The sequence below is a fragment of the Hippocampus comes genome, unplaced genomic scaffold, assembly GCF_001891065.2.
Source record: "Hippocampus comes isolate QL1 unplaced genomic scaffold, H_comes_QL1_v1.1 scaffold132, whole genome shotgun sequence".
In the NCBI taxonomy this organism is placed as follows: Eukaryota; Metazoa; Chordata; class Actinopteri; order Syngnathiformes; family Syngnathidae; genus Hippocampus; species Hippocampus comes.
Window position 1 is genome coordinate 1,398,827 of NW_017805467.1, and position 24,292 is coordinate 1,423,118.

At 40.4% G+C, this 24,292-nt stretch overlaps 3 protein-coding genes across 10 annotated transcripts in view; 1 reads left to right on the forward strand and 2 right to left on the reverse strand.

Moving 5' to 3' along the window:
* Nucleotides 1–19: 19 nt before the first annotated feature.
* On the reverse strand, nucleotides 20–16,512 carry kif14 (kinesin family member 14). 3 transcript variants are annotated; one of them, XM_019875480.1, is made up of 29 exons: nucleotides 15,479–16,512; nucleotides 14,864–15,118; nucleotides 14,654–14,741; nucleotides 13,989–14,087; nucleotides 13,796–13,848; nucleotides 13,675–13,705; nucleotides 12,938–13,045; nucleotides 12,686–12,802; nucleotides 12,432–12,550; nucleotides 11,883–12,055; nucleotides 11,007–11,154; nucleotides 10,623–10,686; nucleotides 10,359–10,543; nucleotides 9,582–9,684; nucleotides 8,895–9,052; nucleotides 8,368–8,515; nucleotides 8,000–8,146; nucleotides 7,578–7,710; nucleotides 6,127–6,220; nucleotides 5,921–6,053; nucleotides 5,690–5,796; nucleotides 4,761–4,858; nucleotides 4,203–4,433; nucleotides 3,672–3,859; nucleotides 3,056–3,208; nucleotides 2,113–2,235; nucleotides 1,195–1,269; nucleotides 603–756; nucleotides 20–449 (listed from the first exon to the last, which is right to left on the reverse strand). In XM_019875480.1, exons 1-29 carry the CDS (start codon nucleotides 16,510–16,512, stop codon nucleotides 88–90), a joined length of 4,881 nt encoding a protein of 1,626 aa, XP_019731039.1. In that variant the 3' UTR covers nucleotides 20–87. The 3 variants fall into 3 exon arrangements, with proteins under 3 accessions (XP_019731039.1, XP_019731038.1, XP_019731037.1); XM_019875479.1 differs by having other exon boundaries at nucleotides 603–753; nucleotides 4,758–4,858; XM_019875478.1 differs by having other exon boundaries at nucleotides 4,758–4,858.
* Nucleotides 16,513–17,099: 587 nt separating this feature from the next.
* Nucleotides 17,100–21,433, reverse strand: ddx59 (DEAD (Asp-Glu-Ala-Asp) box polypeptide 59). 2 transcript variants are annotated; one of them, XM_019875507.1, is made up of 8 exons: nucleotides 21,319–21,433; nucleotides 20,223–21,063; nucleotides 19,400–19,582; nucleotides 19,200–19,289; nucleotides 18,865–19,116; nucleotides 18,338–18,490; nucleotides 17,701–17,829; nucleotides 17,100–17,623 (listed from the first exon to the last, which is right to left on the reverse strand). In XM_019875507.1, exons 2-8 carry the CDS (start codon nucleotides 21,045–21,047, stop codon nucleotides 17,366–17,368), a joined length of 1,890 nt encoding a protein of 629 aa, XP_019731066.1. In that variant the 5' UTR covers nucleotides 21,048–21,063; nucleotides 21,319–21,433; the 3' UTR covers nucleotides 17,100–17,365. The 2 variants fall into 2 exon arrangements, with proteins under 2 accessions (XP_019731066.1, XP_019731067.1); XM_019875508.1 differs by lacking the exon at nucleotides 21,319–21,433 and adding an exon at nucleotides 21,139–21,272.
* A 1,016-nt stretch (nucleotides 21,434–22,449) lies between these two features.
* The window catches only part of camsap2a (calmodulin regulated spectrin-associated protein family, member 2a), a 40,024-nt gene continuing 38,181 nt past the window's right edge, over nucleotides 22,450–24,292 (forward strand). For 2 of the 5 annotated variants that reach the window (XM_019875448.1, XM_019875449.1), the window contains exon 1: nucleotides 22,454–23,066. In XM_019875448.1, coding sequence (XP_019731007.1) covers nucleotides 22,928–23,066 — 139 coding nt within the window. In that variant the 5' untranslated portion in view covers nucleotides 22,454–22,927. Of the gene's footprint in view, nucleotides 23,067–24,292 lie in introns of all 5 variants that reach the window. The other 3 variants (XM_019875450.1, XM_019875454.1, XM_019875453.1) reach the window with 2 other exon arrangements.

Below are 24,292 nucleotides of genomic sequence, written 5' to 3' on the forward strand. Positions count from 1 at the left end.
TTTATGCTGGAGCAACACAATAAAGCTGCTTATTCATATTGTATTATTGTAGATAGCAACAGTCTTAATTTCCTCTCTCATAAGCTATTACACCCAACGTGGGCTACCATTGGCCACAACACCCGCAGGGAGGGAATGTACAAGCTTATTAATGGCTCGATTTCCGTCTGCAGAGCGAGAGTTGCCATATTCCCTAGGATCATCTTTGCTTTCTTCTAACATGACGGTGTTCCTGTTCTCGACAGCTTCCGGCTGATCCCAAGGCAAAGTCAGAGACTGCAGGGCACGGTGCAGCTCATCTTGTGCAGCCATCAGAGTTTGGCCAGAGGAAGGATGCAGAGAAAGCCCAACAGCTCCCTTGGAGAAACCACTGATAATCTCATCAACAGTCTTGGCGGAAGAAGTGATGAGCTCTCTACAGCTGCTGAACGCAGAGTGTCGATCTTTACCTGGGGAATGATTGCAAGCAGTTAAGACGGGAAAGTCTCTCCCACAATCGTCAACCTTGTAAAATTGAATAAGCCATTGATTCCAAGTCAAAAAAGTTTGAGGGCTTTTTTTCATATGCACACGTGGCAGCTGGCATGCATCAGAAATCTCACCTTTCAGGGTGTTAGACAAAGAGCAGTGCAGCTCCTTGATGGCTTGGTTTAACTTGAAGAATGTGGCTGCTGTAGCCCTCAAAGTCTGCAATTTAGAAACTGAAGCCTCTTCGTCTCTTTCGTCTTCGTTTTGCTTGTCATTTTCACGCTCCTGCTTCACACCATAAACATAGACATCCCGCACAATAAAGATACATTTCATCAAACAGTGAGTGCGGGAATCCACTCAAAAGACTTACACTTCCAAAGACAGAACATTGAATTAAATTTCCAAGCAAATGGCTGAGAGGGTGATTGAACTTGATTACCACTTCTCGCACTGAATACACAGAAACTGTTGTTCAAATTAGATGAAAGTTGGGTTTTTATGGCTGGTTTTAAAAGTTGTGAATTTTTTTTTCTCTACTAATTTGGAAGTAGAGAAATCCTTGCAGGATTTGCACCCAGCGCGGTGCCTATCCCCGATCTACTATGTACTGCAACAGGGTGTGTCATTTAGGCCAGAAAACAGCAAGTGTTTCTAAATTGAAGGAATAAATGTCAATACACAGTTGTCAACACTTCAGCATATTTGAGTTGAGGTCAAACTCACCGTAATACGACAATGGATGTAGTTCTGCAGGGAGCGGGCTAAATCAAGCATCTTGGACTTGAGGCACTGCAGGACCTGTAAATAAAAATGAATGACAGATGTTAACCTGGATTTCACTGGTAAATGGATTACGGTACATTAAAAAGGACCACTACCGTCATTTCCCAAGAACATGTTTTTTTGTTTTTGCAAAGTAAACCAAAATTGAGGAGTATAATTCATAGGTTAAAAGAAAAAAAAAACATTTTTCATTCAAATATATTTAATGATTAATATTACAAATTTATATATAACAATGTGGTGATTTTGACATAAATTAGAGTAATTTCCCCACAGAACTAAGGACCAGTTATTATGTTCCACGTGTGTTTTTGGCATCCCGGATTTCTGGGTTACTTCCTTTTTCATATTGCACCGTTTCTTGAAGTAGAAGTTAAAACAATTTTTGTTACACACTGTGAATCAAAGAGCAGCACTAGCAGGGCCATTCTATAGCTGTTATCATGTGATATCTGTTGCCACCGAATCCGTTTGACTAACATGGCATCAAACTTAGTGTCTTAGGTTACTTAGACAGCAGAAATGCTCATCCGTTAATTTGTATTATACCTTGCACACGCGTGTAATGATAATGATTATTTACACATTCATTACACTAAGTAATTGCTTCCGTAAATGGAAATATGAGTGTCGTCAGCACATGAGCAGCAGATCAAGGTAGGCGTTTCCGGTTTCCTGTACTTTAGGGACCTTTCTTTGGAAAAAAATACAATAAAAATTACTACGAGAATAATACTTGAGTTTTTGAGCATTGATTATTTCAGTGTGTGTTATTCTTGGGAATTGACAGTTATAAATATACAATTCTGAGACACAAAAGAGATAGGCGAACCAAACCAAAAATGTTCTTGAGCTTACTGGGTCCCTTGGATGAGCAAGCTGAGCCTCTCTCATCATTTCTTTGGTGGTGATGAGGCTGTCTTCTAAAACGGAGTTGACACCTTTATTTGTTCCTTCCAGCAGATGTGCTACGAATGATGCCTGAAAAATATGTGAATGTTTCAATGATATTTAGATGTACAGTATTTCCGTAAGAGAATATTGTAATAAAATGGCTGTCTGAAAAAGCCTCCCACAAACCAACGCACAAAAATAATCCAAATTTAGATCAGCACCACAGATGTCTATTTCACCATGGAGACAATGTCTTATCTGCTCATAAAAGAAGCGAAAAGCTTTTAGATTCAAAATTTGCTATTTTAAAAACGGGATAATACTGAAAGACACACGAAACTTAAAGACGTCTAACACCCTCAAAGATTTGTGGATCTTGATTATTATTTTTCTTTTTGGGGGGGGGGCAGCATCAGCAACAAATCTCCTTGGCTAATAAAATAAATATACATACATTGAAAAAGGAATTACATTTTCTGATCTCTTTACAAACCGAACTTTGACAAGTAAGAAAATGTTATTCTTCTTTTGTTTTTTTTCTGAAGCTACACACGATATTTGATTTACAAGGCCTATGTAAGTAAACAAATAAGTTCCAAATGCTTAGGTCAAAAGGGACAAATGAACAAAGCAATCCCCACCCCCCCAAAAAAAAAGAGGAGCCACATGCATGTGTACTACCACTTAAAATCCAAGTTATTTCGTTAGTATACATCCTGCAACTTCAAATAGATGCATGGCATTATAATTGAATGACATCACAAATTTCAATAACTTTTTTTTTTAATCTCAGAGCTCTATACAAGTAATGTTCTATTCCTAGGTATTGTTGTATCTGGGCTTAATTACGGCAAATCCCAGAGCCAGACGGAGGCTGATGCTACTGCGGTATTAATGGTGATATTACCTTGCCTGTGGCCTGGATACCCAGCTCCACATCACTAAGTGGCATGCCTGACAACACCGCCAGGTGGCTGAGTGCAAACAATGCTGCACCCAGGCACCGACCGCTCTTCTTTCGTGCTTCACCCACCATTGATGAGATCTCAGATTCGCAACCCTAAACAGGGAGATTTTCATTTTCAGAAAACATCGAGGAAGCACAAAATAACAGGAGGACTTTGAATTGATTTCGCAGTGAATCGATGCAAGCAAGTGAACAAATGGGTGGAATATTCTGTAGGGCTCTGTAAATAAATGAAAACATGGATGAAAAATTTGGACTGAGAAGAAATTTGTGTTTAGGTACTGAGGCTCATAAGGAATTTAGATTCATTTTCCATATATTCATGTTCTGTTTGAGGCTCAAGGTTGACAATTCCCTCTGCTTAGTCATTTCCATAGACACAGCTCAAACAGCTCAGAGCCAAGTTCCATCAATCAATGATTTGAATTTTTATTAACCACCCTACACCAAAATCAAAATTATTTGCCAGCTAAGATTTTTCTCACTCAATTAATTGAGATAGTGTTTAATGGCTTGGACAAGTGCGAGAAGGACGAGTGAATTCATTTATCTTCACCTGAATGAGCAGCTGCAGAAATCCTCCCATCTTCTTGACTTGGCACTTGAGTTCCTCAGCAAGAGTGTAGAGTGTGCCGGAGGAGGCTTTCACACTGGCCAACCACTGCATGATGACAAACACTGCACTCTCTGTAGCTGCGGTGGCCCTGATCAGCTGAGTCTGAGCCGACAAGTTACACACAAACACTGAGGGGGCGGGGGAAATGAGAAAAGATTAGACATGTCAGTCAATTGTCCTAACCTGACATTCCCTTCCTTATCAGTGCAGAGGGTTACTTTTCACATTATCTTACTTCACCATCAGTAGACAACCCTGTGTTTGTTGTTTTGTCTTTTCAGTAAATGTCTTTCTTCAAGAAAATTATCGAGCATGATGGATTATAGGACACAGGATTCATTTAGCGCCTGGAAATCGGTTCTATGGGGACTTGGATGTTGTCAAAATGTCACTCATCTGGGTGGAATATTGTTTTGAGCTCTGATTACAAATACAACGGATGTTTAATGTCAAGAGACATGGTTGACTCACCATTTTCTTGGCTGTCATCATCTAAACTGTCATACAGTTCAGATATGGTCTGGATAGCTGTGTATACCCAGTGCAGATCCGAGACCAATCTATCAGCCAAGCTCTCTTTAGTGCCTCCAAAGCCACGTAGACGGGCTACTGATTGGCCCACCAGCTCCTTGCAGATACCGGGCACTGAAGATTCTGTGGAACTGCAACGTGTGGAGGGCGGTGTGGCAACGCCCATTAACCCTGGGACAGACACCATGATCACTTGGGGTGTGAAAAGATGACTTCACCAGATCTTTTTTTTTTTTTTCTTAAACAACAGCACGTCATATTAAAACACGTAATTTGTCACATAATCCTTTAGGACTCCTTTTTTATTTCAAAAAGGCAACACCCCTGGATTGCAAGTTACCGGTTAAAAAAGAAGCAGAAGCAGCATTTGAGTTTGAGAAAGAACATTTTCATGATTCCCAGACTATATTCCCAGGGAACTGACTGGTGTGTCTTATGCATTTAAATTGTGAAAACAGAGAGAAAAAAAAAGTCATTTCAAATTATTAGACTTACCATCAGAGTGGGAAGAGCCCTTAAGAAGACTCTGAATGGGATGAACACGGATCTCATAAAGACGCCCTGAGATTCTCTTGCCCTTTAATAAACTCCTGCTCCTAAAACAAAACAAAGCCAAATGTAACATGATTATGATCGTTAGAGCTGTCGTTTTCCTTTACCTACCATAGGCATTCAACATCTGTGACACAGAAACTACTAGCGTACTTGTTTTCTTCATGACATTTCATCTTGTTTTCAGAGCAACTGACAACTTTTGTCCATTGACTCTGACATATATTCTCTGAATTTCACAATTGCTTGTTTTTCCACCAATAGACAGCTCCCTATTTTTCATGTTAGTCAAGTTTTTTTTCCTGGATATAAAATTTGGAGGCAGCCAGCCACATCCGCGTAACTTCAGGCTGCCTCCCGTTCTAAAACCTCTGACCTCATGAAAACAGTTATTTGTACACCATTAAACTGGTTGTGTGTCAAATGTAATTTCTGCCTCAGTCTGGGTCGGCAATGTCCTGTTGACTGCACATTTAACCCGCATAAATGTAGTTGCAAGAGGAAAAACCCAACTCTGAAACCCAGTACTATTTATTGCTTGAATCATGCATATACCAGTAATTGGACACACCACGGCAACAAAAAGCTGTCAGGCACATGTTACAATACTTGTGTTAAATGTTAAAGGGTCAGATCAAACAAAAAGGATAAATCTTCTACGTTCTAGGAACCCAATGTTTTTTTGTAGCAAAAATAAGGAACTGACCTCACTGTTTCAATCAGGGAAGGTGTTTGGGATAAAATTTACAATAAATAAATAAGCAAGTAGTAATTTGTTGGAGGCAGGCCACAGGTAAAACACATACATATCGGTGGAAATGAAGGAGCAGCTAAAATAAGTACTCGATTGATGAAAAGAGAAAGTTGAATAGTACCTTCGACGTGAAAAGGTGGAAGACGAAGCAGAGGAAGATGATATATCTTGCTCCCACTCATCATCAGGGGCATAGAACACATCGTCATTTTTCGAAGATGGATCTCCCTACAGAGAGGGAAAAAAATTAATAAATACTGTCGAGGCACAACTGGATTGGAATTTTAAATTTAGAAAAATTGTACATTATTGTTAGAATTTAGATATATTATCATTCAACAGTGAAAGTAACCTGTTCCATTTCTCTCATGACAGCCATGTTGTTTTGAAACTTATCCAAGCTCCAGAAAGTAGAAATCCCCAGCTTTGTGTTTTGGACCCGCACTTGCAACACATCCCCTTGGACATTGTCGGAGCTCTCATGTCTACAAGCACAGTAAGACCAAAAAGAAATAAACACTTGGATTTTTTGGTGTACTGTTATGTGATCTTGTATACCTGCTGAAGATTGTGTTTTTCTTCAAGTTAGCGCTGATCTTATTGGCTTCTTCAACCATCAAGGAGAGTTTCATTGCATCCCAGCGTGGAGACGCTGCAATAAAGACATGACGCAAAAAACAAAAAAGTTCTATTGGATTGCATATACAGTAAGCATATACAAAATAGTCAAACTGAATTTTAGAATAATCATCACTTCAGTTGTCATGAAAATTTAAAATGTGTATTTAGTATTATCTTGTTTAGTTTGTATTAGATTCTGGACAGGAGATGTACAAAATGGTTCTGGGGCAAAACAATAAACCAGTGTCCAGCCAAATTAAGATCTTGCTGCTTCTCGCAGCTACGGACGCTGATTGGCTGTCAGCGGTCAGATGATTTTCCAGACCCCATCTTGTGGCTCTTAGTTCGCTGATGTGGAATTCAATAAATTTTCGTGAATATTTCATTCTTTTTTGAATAAATACTGTGAAAACGGGGACAAGTACGGCTGTAGGATGTCACGCGCAAAGTGGCAAAGGCATGAAGCTCCACAGATTTAATTGGATGCCAAAAGACGGATAGTACGGGCAGAGTGCTCACCAGGATGGTTCGAAATGGAATGACAACTCCTATATTTGTGATGTAACTTTATTTTTCCCTTAGTAACAATTATGTAAGTAGAAAACCATAAAAATCAATAGACAAGGCAGAGAAGTTAGTTGAGCTACAACATATTTTTTTTCGATTGTCCCTCAGGCACCACATAACCCCCTCGTCTATTTATTGTTTGTCCACATATCGTGGAACTGACTATTAATTCCGCCATTTCATAAAAGGTGGGTTGTAATTCTTAGAGGCTCAACGTTTGGTTTGAGAAGACAAAGTTGCTCGAAGGACTCGAGCGTCCCCCGCTCGAGCCCTTCAAATTGATTTCTTCAATGTCATTTTGAGAAAGGTTGAAAATAATGGTTTGAGTGGATAAGGTATTTTTGAAATTTATGGCCGGCCCACCCAACTGTGTCGGTACCTTCTCACAGCAGCCCATTTCTAGAGAAGCGCAGTTCAGTTTGGATTATTTGTAAAGTGGTTGAACTGGCGATTTACTGGTTTTGGGTTACTCATAAGAATACTATCAAAAATCACAATGTGTTCTCAGTCTTCCCGAAAAAATATAATCAAAAATAGTATCAATATGAAAAAAGTAAGTAAACCAGCGGCATGATCGCCTTTCAGTCCATGTGTACAGCAATTTTCATGATGAAATTCTCATTAGTGAGGGCGTAGGAAAAAAATGCGCTAAGGCGCGTATTGTCACACAGCGTGCGTCTCACGGGCTGGGCTGCAAGATGGCGCTGGGCGAGCGAGGTGGCCAGACTCAGTTTATATATTGTGCTGATTCCCACTACGATCCAAAACTGAGCTTGCTCATGAGGTTGGGCGATTTATACTGATCCGCAAAAATGACTCACCATCTTTTGGAGTGTTGATTAACCTCATAGCTCGCTTCCTCTGCATTTCTTCAAGCTCTTTGCTGAGCTTTCTCTTCTCGAGTTCCAATGCCTCAACAATCTTCGCTTGAGACACATGGTGTTCCTCCATCACCTTAAGTAAACAACGGTAATGAATATTTGAAATCGATCGTATCTCGATTCCATTTAAGTTGTGATACTGAAAGAGGTCCAAGACAAATTTCATTTATTTTTATGACACACATTTGGTCCAAATGGCCTGTTTTTAACCTTCAGACGTAGCTCCTCATGCCACTGTTATTTCAGAGCCCACAATGGTCTGTGTGGGAGTATATTTCAACATTTTGGTGGCGCAAAACCTGTACTGCACAATCCAAGCCAGCTTTCCACTTTTAAGTGAAAGTGTTTTTCTAAACCCTGACCTGGGCCTCCATGTGTAGACGAAGGCGTTTCTTCTGGGAGTCCACCTCCTGCTCTAACTCTATATTGGCCATCTTCAGTTCTTCCATCTGGCTGGCTACCCGTTGCTGGTCGAGCTCCTGGAGACGCTTACGCTCATTTTCCTCGTTCTGAATGAATGACAATGAATACACTCAGGACCAGCGGAAAAGGCAGAGCAAGCATATTGTACGTTCAACTCTGTCAATAGAACCAGTTCCAAATGAAGAGTGAGTGTGGGTGGTTCAAAATCAGTAATATCACAATTATTGTAAGTAGAAAACAAATAATCAACATTAGAGAGTGCAAATGACTTTTCCTCCTTTCGGCTACAGACAAAATTTTCCTGTACCAGCGCTTTTTCCATTGCTCGTATCCTGTCCTCATAGAGGGCCTTCTGGTCGGACAGCTCTTTTTGGGCAACCTCTTTGGCCATCTGGATTCCATGCATCATTTCCTTTTTGGCCTTCACCTGAGCCTCTTCAATTTCTGCCTCCAGCCTGAGAGACAAAAATATGACCTTGAAGGTAATTGCGCTTAAATACTGATATTCAGTCGAGATAAACAGTGGGATCAAAAAAATATATACAGTACAGTGGACCGGTTTGGCACCTGCCGATTCGCCGATTTGAGGTTTTTTTTGTTTCTCGTTTTTTCTGGGGGGGACATCCCCCATTTTTCATGGAAAATGTGTTGGCTCTTTATCCCGATTTTTCTCAGAATCATTGGGGCTAAAATATGTTTTTTGTTCTTCAAGGTATATAAGATGGGCATCAGTTATATGCAGATTTTTGCTTTTTGCAGGGAATAGTGAACAGGCCGGCCCGCAGGCCGCCGCAGGGGTCCACTGTACAGTTGTTTTGTGCCTTTTTCACGTACTTAGCTCTCTGACCCGCAAGCAGCTCATTTTTGGCAAACTCAAAGTCTTTGTAGCCATCGCTTGCACCTGTCCAACATGATACTCGCTTTCCACTCTGCACCTCTGCTGGATGGTTGAAACGTAAGTAATGGTCTCCACCTAGAATCACCCTGTCTCCCTGGAAACAGAAATTATGAAACAAATGTACAGATTACAAAAACATATTGATAAACCGTTTTAATTCAGATGATATAGGTTTCCTCAAAATTTGCCCATGAGACACTCAATTTCAAATGAAACACACCCTATTCTGCGTACTTACGTGGTGCAAAACAGTTGATTCTGATATTAACTTTCCATTCACAAAGGTCTTGGCATTTTCCATGGGAGTGATGCTGATGGTACCGTGAGTGTTGTTTATAATACTGTAACAAAAAAGACACCCATTACTCAGATAAAGGTGCGGTATATGGACCTTTTCCCACATTGCCTAATACTGTGTTTTGCTTGTCTTTATTTTTTATCTATTTATGTTAATGTGTGGGTTATGCCTTTTTAAAAACAATCAAGCATGTATTAAAAAGAAATACTACAGATTACAAAAACATATTGATAAACCGTTTTAATTCAGATGATATAGGTTTCCTCAAAATTTGCCCATGAGACACTCAATTTCAAATGAAACACACCCTATTCTGCGTACTTACGTGGTGCAAAACAGTTGATTCTGATATTAACTTTCCATTCACAAAGGTCTTGGCATTTTCCATGGGAGTGATGCTGATGGTACCGTGAGTGTTGTTTATAATACTGTAACAAAAAAGACACCCATTACTCAGATAAAGGTGCGGTATATGGACCTTTTCCCACATTGCCCAATACTGTGTTTTGCTTGTCTTTATTTTAATCTATTTATGTTAATGTGTGGTTTATGCCTGTTTAAAAACAATCAAGCATGTATTAAAAAGAAATACAACATGAATGTGCCACCGGCAGCAGTGTTCTCATGTTTGAAGTTGCATGTGTCTCTTTGTTTTTGTTTTGATTGACTCCTTTTATTGCATTGTCTAAATGTTGCTGACACTGTCTTTTCATATGAACCTGTATTTTAACTGTTTATAAAATCCCATACGGGATTTTCTATAAGCACTACGATACACACATCAGACTGCTGTGCAACACTTTGTGTTTTTGCATTTTACCCTCTCAAATAAACCAAATAAATAAAATGTTTTCGTCTTACAACAGACGCGTTTTATTTCTGTACACGAATGTGGTGATTTATCCCTGCCTTCTCATAAAAACTAAAGACAGAGCACTTTTTTTAAAATCAGTTGAAGCTAAAAACTTTCTAATCAAAAAGGTTTTAGTCTAGATTTGAGGTGTGCCCAAATGAATGAACTTTAACTCTCATACTTAACAGGACCTCTGCAAACTAGGTGTACGTAATGTTGTGGCCGATGATCATTTGCGTTTGTTCTCACCAGTGCTGGTCAGCAATGAGGGCTCCGGTCAGCTGGATGTCATGTGTGCAGTCAGACTTGAGTTTGCCAACTGTAGTTCGACCCTCTTTAATCATGTAGAGAAGCATCTCAGACAGCTGAGGGTCCTCATTCAGGTTAACCAGATTGGGGAGACGGTTATCCACTTTAAATGTCACACCTGATTTCTGCAAGCAAGTAGAGCAAACGATAAATCGCATGGCATTTCAGTTAAGACTAGAGGACTTTCTTTTCAGGGCAACATACCTGCAACTCTTTTGTTTCTTCACGTTTGCGTATTTCCGCTTGCTCAAGTTTCTCTCTCCATTCCCTATATATATAGATATATTTTTTTTAATAAACAAATAAGCCCTTCAAGTTAAATAGTGTCTCTTCTGTATATCAAATGTCCAAAATTTTCACTTTGCTCAAAACGTGCATCTGTGTCCTTTTACTGAGGAATACATCCATCTTTCAATTGTCCACTGCATGCAACACATCTTTTAAAATCAATCCATTTGGCATTCAGCAATATTTTTCAAAAAATAGGGACATCTCAAAATGACACTTTGTAATTATAAACATATTGTTTTGCTGCGAATAAAATATTTTAAAATGAATCAACATAGAGGTTATTGCAACAATGCTGACCTGTTGGCCTCAACCATCTCTCGCTCTTGCTGGCAGAGTTTGTTCTTCAGAGCTGTGATCTCCTGCTGGAAGAGCCTAACCCGCTCCGGTTCAATACCTCGGGTGCTCGCTTGGGCGGCTCGCAGCTTCTCCACCTCCGCCTTCAACTCTGAGCAGCGAGCCAAAGTGTTATGAAAATGTGTTGATGTCTCTTTGAAATCAGAAAGTTACTCAACAGGTAACTCCAGATAAAGTTTGGCTCGTCAAAAGAACATTATGGACCTAGCATTGACCCAAATTGTAACCTCAGAGTCACATCCACTTTAAGTTTCATCCTGCGTCAGGGGACGTGAGCGAAATCCACAGCATTAGCTCCCCTTCGTGCTAAAAATGTCAAACGGGAGCCTGATGATCTAATGAAAAATAATACTTGCATGACAGTTATCCGCCATGTGCGGCTGACGGTGCATAAATATGGCCCGGAGGCAAGGTCAGGGCCCGGCCCTTAATTGAAGTGGGTCGGGCATAAGCTGGTGATGGATAGATGGGCAGACAGGAGGGCATGAGGGAGAGAGGGGAGATCAAGAGCAAGACATAAACAGGAAAGTAAAGAGTCTCATATGAAGAAAGGGAATGAGAAGAACCTACAGGATGTAGGACGGAAGGTCAGAAAGAAACAAAAAATATACTGGAGCAAAACAAAGTACAGTAAGTACATCAGAAGATAAACATCGTTCTCCCTGGGCAGCAAAGTGTGAGTTGCAAAGTAAACACAGATCACACAACTGGTCATCCACACAAACCACATGTCGGTAACAATCCATTCACTCAAATCGCGGCAGCCCAGAGGTCTACTGATTCAAGTCGGTTCTAAAATGCATCAAGAGTATATCTGACCTCGGATGAGCTTTGCATTTGTATCCTCATTGACCTTGGCCACATTTATGATCGTGCGGGCCTGTTGGGCGTAGCGCAGAGTGCTTAAGCTTTCCTCAACACTGCTTCCTGCTGGACTCAGCGTGGCAATCATGGCCGTCTTGGAGTTGCCACCGAGACTCTCCTTTAGGAGCCTGAACAAGAGTTAAAGGTGAGTGAAGGGGAGCTCTTCCCATTAAACTTGAGATGGTGTCGATGTCTTCCACACAAAACGTATGCAATTTATTTGTAACCATCACTTTGATTTATATATTAAAGGCACAAGCGCACTGAATTGACAGTAAAATTAACGTAACAGAAATAAGAAATAAAAACGTAATGAAACATGGAGGTGTTGATTCAAAAGTGCTTGACTGGGAAGTTTGAGTGTTCCAAATGTAAGTGCCTGGTCCAATGCTGGAGTCATTAAGTATGAGGAGTGTTCATAACTTATATACATAATGTGGATATCTGCCATTATTTTTTTTTTTAATAGAATCAAACATAATTACAAACAAGAGGTTCTCTCACCATGTGAGAACAGACTCCCTGTAGGGTATAAAGACCTTCTTCTTAGTTAATGCTTGGTCAGCCAGTGCACAGATGACTTTTCCAAGTGTCAGCAGAGATTTGTTTATGCTGGCACCCTCCTAAAAGGATGGAGAAAATGCTCTTCGTTAATATGACCACTGATTCATTGAAAAGATACAAATTATGTTTGTGATTTAAAAATTACGAAAACAAATCCTGATATTGATATTGCAAGCATGAATGTACGTTTGTACCCGGAGTCTATCTCCACTTGTCTGTGCAGCGTTAGACCGTTCACTGCCTGCCAAGTCCACCAGGTTGATCTTACTGGTGATGTTGTGGTCATGTTCTTCTCCCTCCACCAACTCGGTCTGTGAATCAGCGCAGGTATCATTATCCATACTCATATTTAACGGAATGCATTCTTTATAGACCCAGAAAAATAATCACTAATTTGTTTTCAGGAACTGTACATGCATTCAAGCTATGTGCATGCAGTACTGCACCTTAGTCTGAGTCATAACAAGGGTAAAGACGGAGTGAGATCTGGAGCTTTTATCGTTCATCCCAGTGGCAGCTGTGGCTCTCTGCTTGTTTCCCAGTTCAAACCATCCCTGGACAAAATGATACAGTCAGTTAGAACTTCATCACTAACTGAGCAGCCAAGTACTAATGTTTGATACCAGTGCTGCCCAATCCTGAATGAGCCAAGGCGCCTAATTTTATTTTACATTAGAAAAATTTCACTGCACACCACTGAACAAAAACTTGATGCACTGAAAAATGACAATCTTTCTATTTACTTACAAATTAAATCACGTCAGCCTGACACATGACTGACATTCAACAACCGTTTTGAATCTGAGCTTTTTCTTGGGGACTGATGACTTACTGACCGATCAGTTTGATGCATACTTTTGAAATTTGCTCAAATTCCCTTTAATTATGTGTTAGCAATAATGAATGATATTTATCAATGTGAAGACACTGATCAAGTTCACGATTTCTCACAATAATTTTCATCAATGATTTAGGGTCGGAAACAAACGTCACTTTGCAAAACATTAGTGCTAGAAATCTTATTTTCAAATGATTATTTCCACCACATTCTTCAGAATGAAAAATATATGTTACTTTTAGAACAGGCCGTCGGGGTGCCCTGGTGCCTGCGGTCACAATCTTGGTGACTGCGAATGTAGTCTATATTTACATAAATTCAAAAACATAAGAGGGTTTAACTTACCTGAATGTCACTGTAAGATCCCACAACATTCCTGTGAAGAAACAAAGGGGAGTAATTCTGCAATCAGCATAGGAAAACAAGTCATTCTATACATAAAACAAAAGAATGAATGTGTTCTTACGCTGATAGCTCTTCAACATAGGGTCCATGAATCGGATGCTCCCTCACCCTCAGCTGAAATAACACATGCAAATTTATTGTAGATGTCTAAAAAGGCAACACCAATGACGACAACCATGCCAGTGTGGTTTAGCAGAGGCCAGAAAAAAAAAAAAAAAATCAAGGTATAATTTTGTAAAATGCTCAATACTTACAGGCATCCTCATCTGGTTTGGATCATCTCTGGTCACAAGGAGGTCATGGATTTTCTCATTGTAGACTTCAAAGTAGCTCATCTCGACATGACATTTGACCTGAGGGGAATCCACAACCAAAGTTATCTAATATTTTGCCTATCATCTAATGCCATTTAATTTACCGCAAGTAATTACGGAAACCAAATTTGAAATACCTCCCAATGTGACAAAGTTGTCAACCATTGAAAACTACAACCACAATAACAAACAGCATTAAACATATCAGGAGGGATGATTTACAGCCTTTTTCATTTTTTGTATCGGAACCTGATGGACTGACTGGATGAATTGATGGACAGTTATATCTCTCTGTCAAATGTGCCCTTGCTGTGTTTTAAGTGTCACGAGACAACTTCTGCTGTGAGTTGGCGCTACATAATTACAATTTTATTTAATTGTTAATTTTTTAACTTCTCTGGCATTGTCAAACTTAACCTTGCTATCTGTTTCCGTTTTTGCACAAACCTTTAATTGTCCACCAACATGAATTTAAATTTAAACTTGGTGAATTTAGGTGTACCTAATGAAGTGGTTGGCGAATCATATATCACACATATATCAGTGTGTAACTGCAAGTTCTGTTACAGAGAATCAATGTAAAAATATGCTGGCACATAAAGTACCTGTTCATTTTCCATGGAAGAAAGCCTCAAAAAAAGTTCCTGGCAAAACCGAGGGATAACTCCAGCCTCCTCTCCAAAGCCCATCATCCTGCCAAACAAACATTTAAAATAAAACACAGATCAGCAGACCTTTCAAGCACAACATTCATACACAGAGTTAGGAATCTGAAAAGATGAATGGAAATTAATTCAGTCTGCAAAAATACCCACGTATATGATTTTCCAGAGCCAGTTTGGCCATAAGCAAAGAGGCAGGTGTTAAATCCATCAAAAGCGCAGAGCAGCAGAGGCTTTGCCAGAGCCTCGTACACCATCTGCTGGCTGGCGAAGGAGCGATCACTCGAATCCACAGAGCACAGGGAGAAGTCGTAGGTGAAGGAATAACTTTGTTTTGAGTCTGGATGCTGCACAACTGTCTCCTGGCCATTCATGAAGATAACCTGTGAGGCCTTTTCTGCCTTCTCCCTAGGATGCGCAAGAAACACATGATGTTTTTTTAGCTAGGACAGTTTCAAGTAAAGACATTGCAAACTTTTGAAATCAAGAGTTGTAGATTTTAGTCGCTATTGGATTGTCATTTAGCAAAGGATGATTTTGTCAAGTTTATTGTGTTATGATCAATTACAGATGATGGAGCATGGGGTAAGGAAGAACACGGAAGAATAACACGGTGCCCATCAGCATAAAGGCTCCATCACTAATAATACTTTAGTCGCTGTTATGAGATAAATATTAAAAGAATTCTCTATGAATGTTGTAGCACAAAGCCTCATTTTAAAAGGCAGTTTGCTTTGACAGAATCCATGCAATAATGCAAACACAAACCTGGCATTAAAAGGGCGAACACGCACTGCCACGGTCACTGCACTGTTCTCCATCTTTAGTGAGTCTTGTGTCTTGGAGGTCTCACTGGGACGGGGCAAGGACTGTCTAGGTGCTGTAGCAGACGTGATTGTTGGCGTCCTGGTATTTTCTGGCCTTAAGCAAGAGGTTGTGGCAGTAGCCCTCACCTGTGACGCTGGGGTTCCTTTAAGCACACCTGTCCTACTTCTTCGAGGAACTGGGATTGGTTTGCTGTCCTGTGTTTGCTTGCTCACCCTGTATTTGGACCTGTCTAAACTTATTAATTTGACCGGTTTCGGGGATTCTTTCACAGTCAGTTTCTCGAAGACGTCTCTCCGTGCGGCGATTTTGACAAACGGTGTCTTTTTAGTCGGGGTTTTGAACGTCTGGGATTGCTCATCTGATGGCCTGCCTGTGGAGGATAGTGACTGGGAGGAGGAGGATGGCGTCTTGTTGGGCGCCTGCTTCCCTTGTGTTTCCACTTGATTTGCGGCCTCTCGTCCTTTACTCGCAGTCTCTCTCGAGCTAACGGAGCGGTATAAAGTAGGAGTCCTACCATTGGATTCCTGAAGGACTTGAGGCGTTGCGTGAGAGTTCACACTGCTGACCACACGCGGCACCGTAGCACTTTTATCCATGGAGGGCGTCTTAGGCCTCCGTTGCAAGGTCATTCTCTTCTCGGGTGCTGGTGTGACATTATTTTGGCTGCGCTCCACCACCGTGTCCTCAGCACTATCAGCTCCAGTCTTTCGCCGTGACCTCCTTTGAAGAGTGAGCCGGCCGCGGTAGGGTGTCTGTCCGCTTCTTGACAGCGCAGAGATGACATACGTCCGGTTAAGGCTGCCGCTTTTATCGCTGTCCTCACGCGCAGGGTCCCCGGGTGGTGGATCACACTTGGCCAGACTTTTGACTGCTTTTCTCTCGGCTAAGCAATCTCTGCCTTGGGTCCTAGTCGTTGACATTAGATGGTCGTAGTAAGCTGCGTGCTTTTTCGTCTGTACGCTGAATAACGACATTTTTGACGACTGCTAAGAACTAGACGAAACCCCGTAGTTTGAATTTAGAAACGCAAGCTTCCAGACGTCGCGATGTACCTTTACAACTCATAGAAAAACATTTCACTCAAGATCAAGTCGTCCGCGTCAAAACAGAGACTGTATACTTGTTTACTCCGTTCAATGCGTTGATCTCCGCTTCCGCATTCGCCCGCCTCAATTTCAAATCCAAGCCACCAGCGGCAGCTGATTGGCTCGTTGGATACATCCAAACAATTACGTATTTTCACGTTTTGCAATGTAGACTCCTCAGGCCGACACTGGGTGGAAGCACCGTACTGCTTGTGAAAACAAAACCATCCGGCTTCTTAACTTTTACTGACAAAACCATGATACAAAATGTGAAATCAAGTCCGGACTGCTTTTTTTTTTTTAAATCTGTATGTACAAGTCGGTATCTTGATGTATTCCAGCACAAAAAAATATGCATTTTAAATATGCACATTCCCAACAATTTGTGGTGAAATATTGGTGGACACATTACGGATAGACCACACTGTGTCTTTATTTTATGATTTTTTAGGAATTACCATACACCAAGACAGCACTATATGGATGAGGCAAGTTTATTATACATCACTATATTATACATCGTTATTATAATCACTATGTGATAAATGTACAATATGTAATAGAATTAAAAAAAAATACAGCACTAGTTCAGCACTTTCCCCCACTGCACTCTTCATTACATGCATCTGTAAAACCTAATCAGTCCATACATGAGGTGAAATACAAAAATGACTTCACACAATACTTTTGCCAATATTTTAATGCGCATTTACTCAGCAGAGAGGGGCCATTATTTGCATGACTATTTTTTTCGTCTGTCATGTTTCTTAATAATATCGATTAGGTTATTTTTGTTCACCAGTGTGTTGACAGGCCCAAACTTGGCTTGTTTTTCTCTCCTTTGCTGCTCATGGAGGTGAGGTGAGTTGAGGAGCTGTGGGGGTAGGATGGTTCCTGTTGGTTTGACCCTGTTCACCACCCCCAGGAACAGACGTTTGTTGTTGTTGTTGAGAAAGGTGATGGCAGTTCCCCTGTGACCCAGACGGCCCGCTCTTCCCACCTAAACACAGACAAATGCGTCTTTGTGCTCAGTTGATTACAAATAAAGCAAAAATCTGTGTCTGCAAAACCACTAACCTGGTGGACATATTCATCCATGGTGTTTGGCATATCAAAGTTTACGACCACTCTGACATTAGCCAAATCGAGTCCTCTGCCAAGCACACCTGTGCTGATCACCACTTCAAAGTCACCATCCAGAAGCCCCTAAAGACACAAATTAATGAAAACAGCACTATTACACTTTAAACCACGAATAATGCAACATCTGTGTGGTACATCAGTTTGTCTTTGGCTTTGCAAAGACAGCAAACAAGAATTAAGAGTCATGAGTAACGTCACATTAGTCATGATATATCGGTCTGTTTGGATATAAGATGCACACTTTTTACTCAGAATGTACTCACTGCCCTCCATAAAACCAATTTTGACATCCTTTGATGTTCTCCAACTATTTTGCTTGGAAATAGGAGAATACTGAAATGCATATTCTTGGACTGTAATCAACTCTACCAAACAGGAGGATGGAATGTAGGAATACATAACTGGAGAATTGAATAGATTTAATATTTCAATGGTATGATTACCAACTAATTGGTAATCTGTCTCACAATGGAGAGAAATAAATGATCAAGCATAGCATGGCTGAATCCAGAGTAGATGAGGGCACAGCCAATTATCCTCTCAACCTCGTTCTGGGTAACACTGGCCTCACCTTGAGGATGCGGTTACGTTCCAACTGGCTCTTGTCAGAGTGGATTGCCACTGTATTGAGTCCTGTCACCTTGGCAACTGCTTCACATAGCAGATCAGCACCAAGCTTACAGTCTACAAATACAACAACTGGAGGCTGGTACAACTTGTTGTCCTGTAAAACCAGAGAAAAAAAGTTGTATAAATGTATTGCACTGCAGCACTGAAGAAAATAACTAAAAACGATCAAAAAAGTACACTTCTATACTATGTTGAATAAATTACTGGGATTCCTGGAGTGTAGCCATGACTTTGGGAATACCCATTTCCTGCACACAGAGCTGCAACTGCTTTGGGAGTCATTATCTAGTCAAGACCAACCTTTATGGAGAATTAAACATATTTCAAGAGAAAAAATTATATTCCGATATATTTACCGGTACATTAATTTTAAGTCCACAGTCATTATATCTACTAATTTAGTGCATTTTGTTTTTTAAAAGATTTTAAAAATGTGCATATTCACAACCACTTGTGTGTAGAACCTACATTGAGAATTTCAAACAGCTTCTTCTTTTTCGAGGGTTCCTCAACCCACAGTAAGATCTGTCTGACGTTGGCACAGGGCTGGTTCTTCTCTCCTACAGCAATGCGAATTGGATCACGCACCAGTCTGGCTGCCAGCTCCTCTGTCCCTATCGGGATGGTGGCTGATGCAAGGAGGGTCTGATGGCCTTCAGGGACGTGCTCTAAAACTTCTAGTACCTGTTGCTGGAAGCCTAACTTCAGCATAGTGTCAACCTGCAGAATTTCAAAACATAATATGTTAGGGCGCTAATTAGTCTTGGTAGCCAGTTACGGTCTTGATTCAGTGTCGGTCATACCTCATCAACCACAACAATCTTCACTTTATCCAGCTGTGCAGCTTTCTGCTTTAAAATCTCAAGGAGTCGCCCTGGGGTTGCTATGACGATCTAAAAAATGTTGCGTAGGACACATCGAAGAAATTTCAATATCAAGTGATTTTTTTAAAAGTGTGAAGCTGTTCACTGAGAGAGGAAGAAAAGTTGAATTCAATGAATACTTTAATGTTGCGCTTGAGGCGGTGCAGCTGAGGTGGGAGAGGCATGCCGCCCACCAGCAGGGCAGTTCTCATGTTAGGGAGGCCAATCACCACCTCTTTAGCCTGTCTCTCAATCTGTATGGCCAGTTCTCTGGTGGGGGTTAAGATGAGTGCCACCGGGCTCCCCACACTCTGTGATTGTTCCTTAAAGAGAGTATACACTTCAACTGAATAGACATGTGCCACATATGCAATACAAACAGTAACCAGTGGAGTAAATACAAAATGTACAATATGCTGATTATTTACATGTACGACATAAAACTAATCTGTTCATTATTTCACTGTGTTTTGTATAAGTATTTTTGTTCTTTTTTGAATTAAGATTATTCTACAAGTTCGAGGACTTGACCTGGCGTATGTACACGTTCTACAAAATGCTTATGGACCATAAGCATTTTAAATATCAATACATTTTCTACACCACTTGTCTTAATTAAGGTTGCAAGTAACTGGGGCCTATCCCAGCTAACTTTGGGTGCGGGCAGGGTATATCTTGAACTGGTCGCCAGTCAATCCCCGAACACATCAGAGACAACGTTCCATTTACACTCCTACATAGTAGCGTTTTCAATGAATCTCTAACATGCATGTGTATCTGGAGAAAACACAAGCATGGAGAGAATTTACAAACTCCACACAGAGATGAGGAGATTCGAACTCAGATTTCCTGACTGTGAGGTCGATGTCCTATAAATATTCCACATGCTGTCAAGTGTACCAGTGATTTCATGCCAACATATACAGAAGTATAAAAACTGAATATAACAATGATCTACGGTACCTTCATTGCCCTGAGGACAACTGGCAGGAGAAAGGCTACAGTCTTCCCCGACCCTGTGTCGGCACTTGTGATCACATCCCTGCCGGTGAGACCAACCGGCAGCATCTGCATCTGTACTGGTGTGGGCGCGTCGTAACCGGCTGACTTCAAGTTGGCGTTCAGAGTAGCAGGGAAGCCACAGTGTTCAAATTCTATGATTGGCCTCTTTACATCTGTCCCCTGGGTTTCAATCCCCAGTTCATGTTTAATATGCTGCACCTGCTGATCACTTAGCCCTGTTATGAACAAATCCTCCTTGTAGGAATAGTTTGATTCAAATGTATTTATAAAGGTTGGAGTGAATTCTGCTTGAGGACTTTCTTTGACTCCATTTGTGTCTTTCTGAATAAACACTTCTGCCCTAGTCCCTAGGCCCATTTGTGCTAAGTGGTGGGCTTTGCATTCCAGACTGCAAACATCACTGTCAGTGCTGTCACAAATGTATTCTCCATAGCGACCACACATCACACAGACAGGCTCTCCTGGCTCTGCCCATCTCTGATTCTTTTTGAACGATTTCACTGGTTCTTCCTCCTCTTCAGTACCACTTGAAAAACACTCCTGTCCCCCTTCTTGTAACGGGATCTCAACCACAGCAACAGGGTCTCTGCCTGGTTTTACTGAGGTATCTTCGACTTTGCCGTCTTTGAGCCCTTGGCCAACATGCGTCGTAGAACTGCCTTCGCCATTTGTCTGATCCTGATCAGCTTGACCTTTACTCTTCTTCAAAGTAAGGTTTGCGTCGTCTGCTGTTCTCTTCACTTTCAGGGCTCTAGGCATAAACATTTTACGGGCTATTAACCTGGGAACAGAAAGAATACACAAACAAGCATGATTTTAGCTAAATATATATGTCAAGTGTAACTTGTAGACTTACTATATGGGAGCACAAGTTAGATCGCTTTATTCGAGAAGCTGTTTCAAAGTCTCTTAACAGGAGATGATAGCGTATCATCGTGTGTGTGCCGCTGCTGGAGTGGCAGATATCGATAATCATACAGAAAGAGTAAGTAACATATTAAAGTAACCTTTGTGCTGAAAACATATACATACGAACCTGCAACATTCAGAAGCATCTCCAAATATATAACAAGATAAATTTGCCAGAATGAGGTAAGCTTTCTGCCGTTCAAAACAACCACACTACGGACGCAGAATAATGACGTAATACACCCAGCATTCTGGGAACTGTAGTTCATAAACGGTATGCACGCCTTTTGAAATTAAGTTATGTCTCCATCGGAAAAAAAAAACAGTATGCTTTCTGTATGCTTCGTGGAATAAATAATAAAAATATAAATACCGTACAATTGCCACCTCAGTGGTCAACCAGCTTTTGCAAGTATTGCAATGGCAGTGGATTTGTAATGAATTGTGGATGCATTAAATACAGTATGTTTTGAACATACAGAGAACCTGTCAATATGTGTTGTATGTATGCATGGATATACTGTATATACGGTATTACATTAAGTGATATTGATTGTACATGTGGGAAAAAAATGTATGCATTATTACACAGTGTCCAGGAGTATACAGTACAGTATTAAGTAAATGCTGAATGGGATAAAAGATGATCTGAAGGTAGCCAAACATCAGTGTCATAAACCACTAAATTGCCACATCCTGCAAATGATGAACTGTGTGCTAACACCAGGTTATCACTTCATACTGCCAGTGCGAATACTGTACTACCAATCAGTCCATTTTGTATGTTCTTGTTAATTTTGTCAATGTAGTTATTCCCAACAAAGCACACATTAATGTGGTGAAAGAAATTAAGACAATTTCTGATAATTTGACAGAAAATTAATATGTATGAATTAAAAAGATATCTTTGTTACACTATCTAGCCCACGACATATAGTGACAATAAAATACTCTTCCATTAGATGCCAAACAAGTGCAACAAATCTGTGAGGTATTTAACTGTAACAACAAATAAGTCACGCTTCCTCCAAGTACAGTTTATCAGCATTGTGTTCGATCAACAGGCCCAGATTTTACAGTGAGTCCATCATAATTAAAGTATGAATACTTTTGATAACATCTTTCTTTGATGGTGTGCCGTGGGATTTATTTCTAACGTAAAATGGATGCCTTGGCACAAACGTTAGGAGCCAGGTTTAAAATGCACAGAAAAATAACTTTTCTGACTTTTCATGGAAGCACCGTGTACGCATGCGCACTAAGCCCAATTTGGGTGCAGAGGTTGGTTGGAGGCTGGAGCGTGGTTGGAATGGCTCACCGCTGCAGGGAGGCAAACGGCACCAACGAGTTAAAGGCACGAATCATGCCGATTTTCTTCACGGGAACAAATGGAAACGAAAGGAACGAATCATAGCAATCCATTTATATCAGAAAATGGAAACCGTCACATTTCCGACTCAAATGAAGAACAATTTTCCCGGTGAATTTCAAGGAAAGCGACCCTGCTGCTTTGTGCGAAGAAACCCGTCTCATCTGATGAATGGATGAAAAACACCACGATTCATTGTGCCAACGAGACATATTTGAGCGACAGTACTCTCTACAACAACGTCGTCACATTGATTTTTTCATTTGACAGCTACTCATTGTTTTCCATCGAATTCCATCGTGATGCTTTGCCGCTGGTTCGGTGCTGCTTTGCTGTGAAGGACTGAAGAAAACGACTGCGTGGAAATATGGGTGAAGTTCAGGATCAAAATAATGAGAAGAAGGTCTTCGTTGCTCCAGCTATCAAGTCTTTTGAACACTATGATTTCTCCCGTGCTAAAATCTGTTGCAGTCTCTCCTGGCTTCTGTCCAAAGCATATGGAAGAGGTAGGTGCATCAGCTACCTGCATCTTTGTTTTTGTTGTAGACGTGACCGATCCAACACCATTCATTTTTTTAACGTGACTTCGAGGCTATGCTTGTATATCACAAAAATAACGCAAGACACAAAATACAAAACAATATAATACAACTTTATATTACCTGAGCCACATTGACGAAGTAATCTTTATGTCCTCAGATGCATTTTATGCTTCATTCGAAAAACACTACGTTTGTTTTTGTTTTTTTAAGATTAAATACATGCAATTCCCTGAGTGGTTTACAGGGATCAATATGTTACAGATGGTAACTCAGTGTACTGGGTGTCAAGGAGTAACCTTGAAATCACTGCACACATATGCTTAGAACAGTAAAGATCATCATTATGTGTGGCACCTCAGATGGTTACTATAATAATGTTTATTTCAGATGGCGCTGCACAAATGACTGAATATTCAGTTTTTTTAAAGTGTCATTTTATAGTGTGCCTTATGGAGATTACTCTCAATGCTGGACATGTAAATAAATTGTTGGCTGTTTTGTATAACCAATGCATATATTGAATAGTAAAGAATAATAATTAAGTTGTTATTTTTACAAACTGTCAGAGTTATGATCCGACTGGGTACAGAATATTCACCTAGAGTAAAAGGTACTAATATAATTTAATTGCACATATTACATTATGTAATTAGCTTCAGTTCTTGATTTTGTTTTTCACAAAAATTATAGTTGTACTCCTTTCCTCTCACAATGAGTTTTTGGTGGGAAATCTCTAGGCCTTTATAGAGGCCACCTGAGGAAAAATAAGTTTTAAAAATATATTAGGAATATCTGCCTTGTATTCTTGGCTTCACTGCTTCAGCATCTTGCATTTATTAAGAACAAGGACACCTCAATTAGACATTTACCATTTTAAGTTTTTTTTCTTAAATACCCTTATTCAACAGATGTGTATGCACCTTTCAGTTTGTTAGATTTGTATTTTACACCACTATTAATAGAGATTGCATTAAAAAAACTGTACGTCAGCGGTTGTACTGTCCTTTCAGGTTACTTTCATCGACAAAAGAACTGATAAATCCTCTTTGTTGGAACAATATGCCATCATAGCTGCAAATCACACAACCCATTGTCAGGTTGCTGGAAAAGCCCGGCAAACACGAGTTCCCTTGCGGATCCTCAGTTCATATTCTATCAGCACTGAATGAAATTGGCTAGTTCCAAAAATA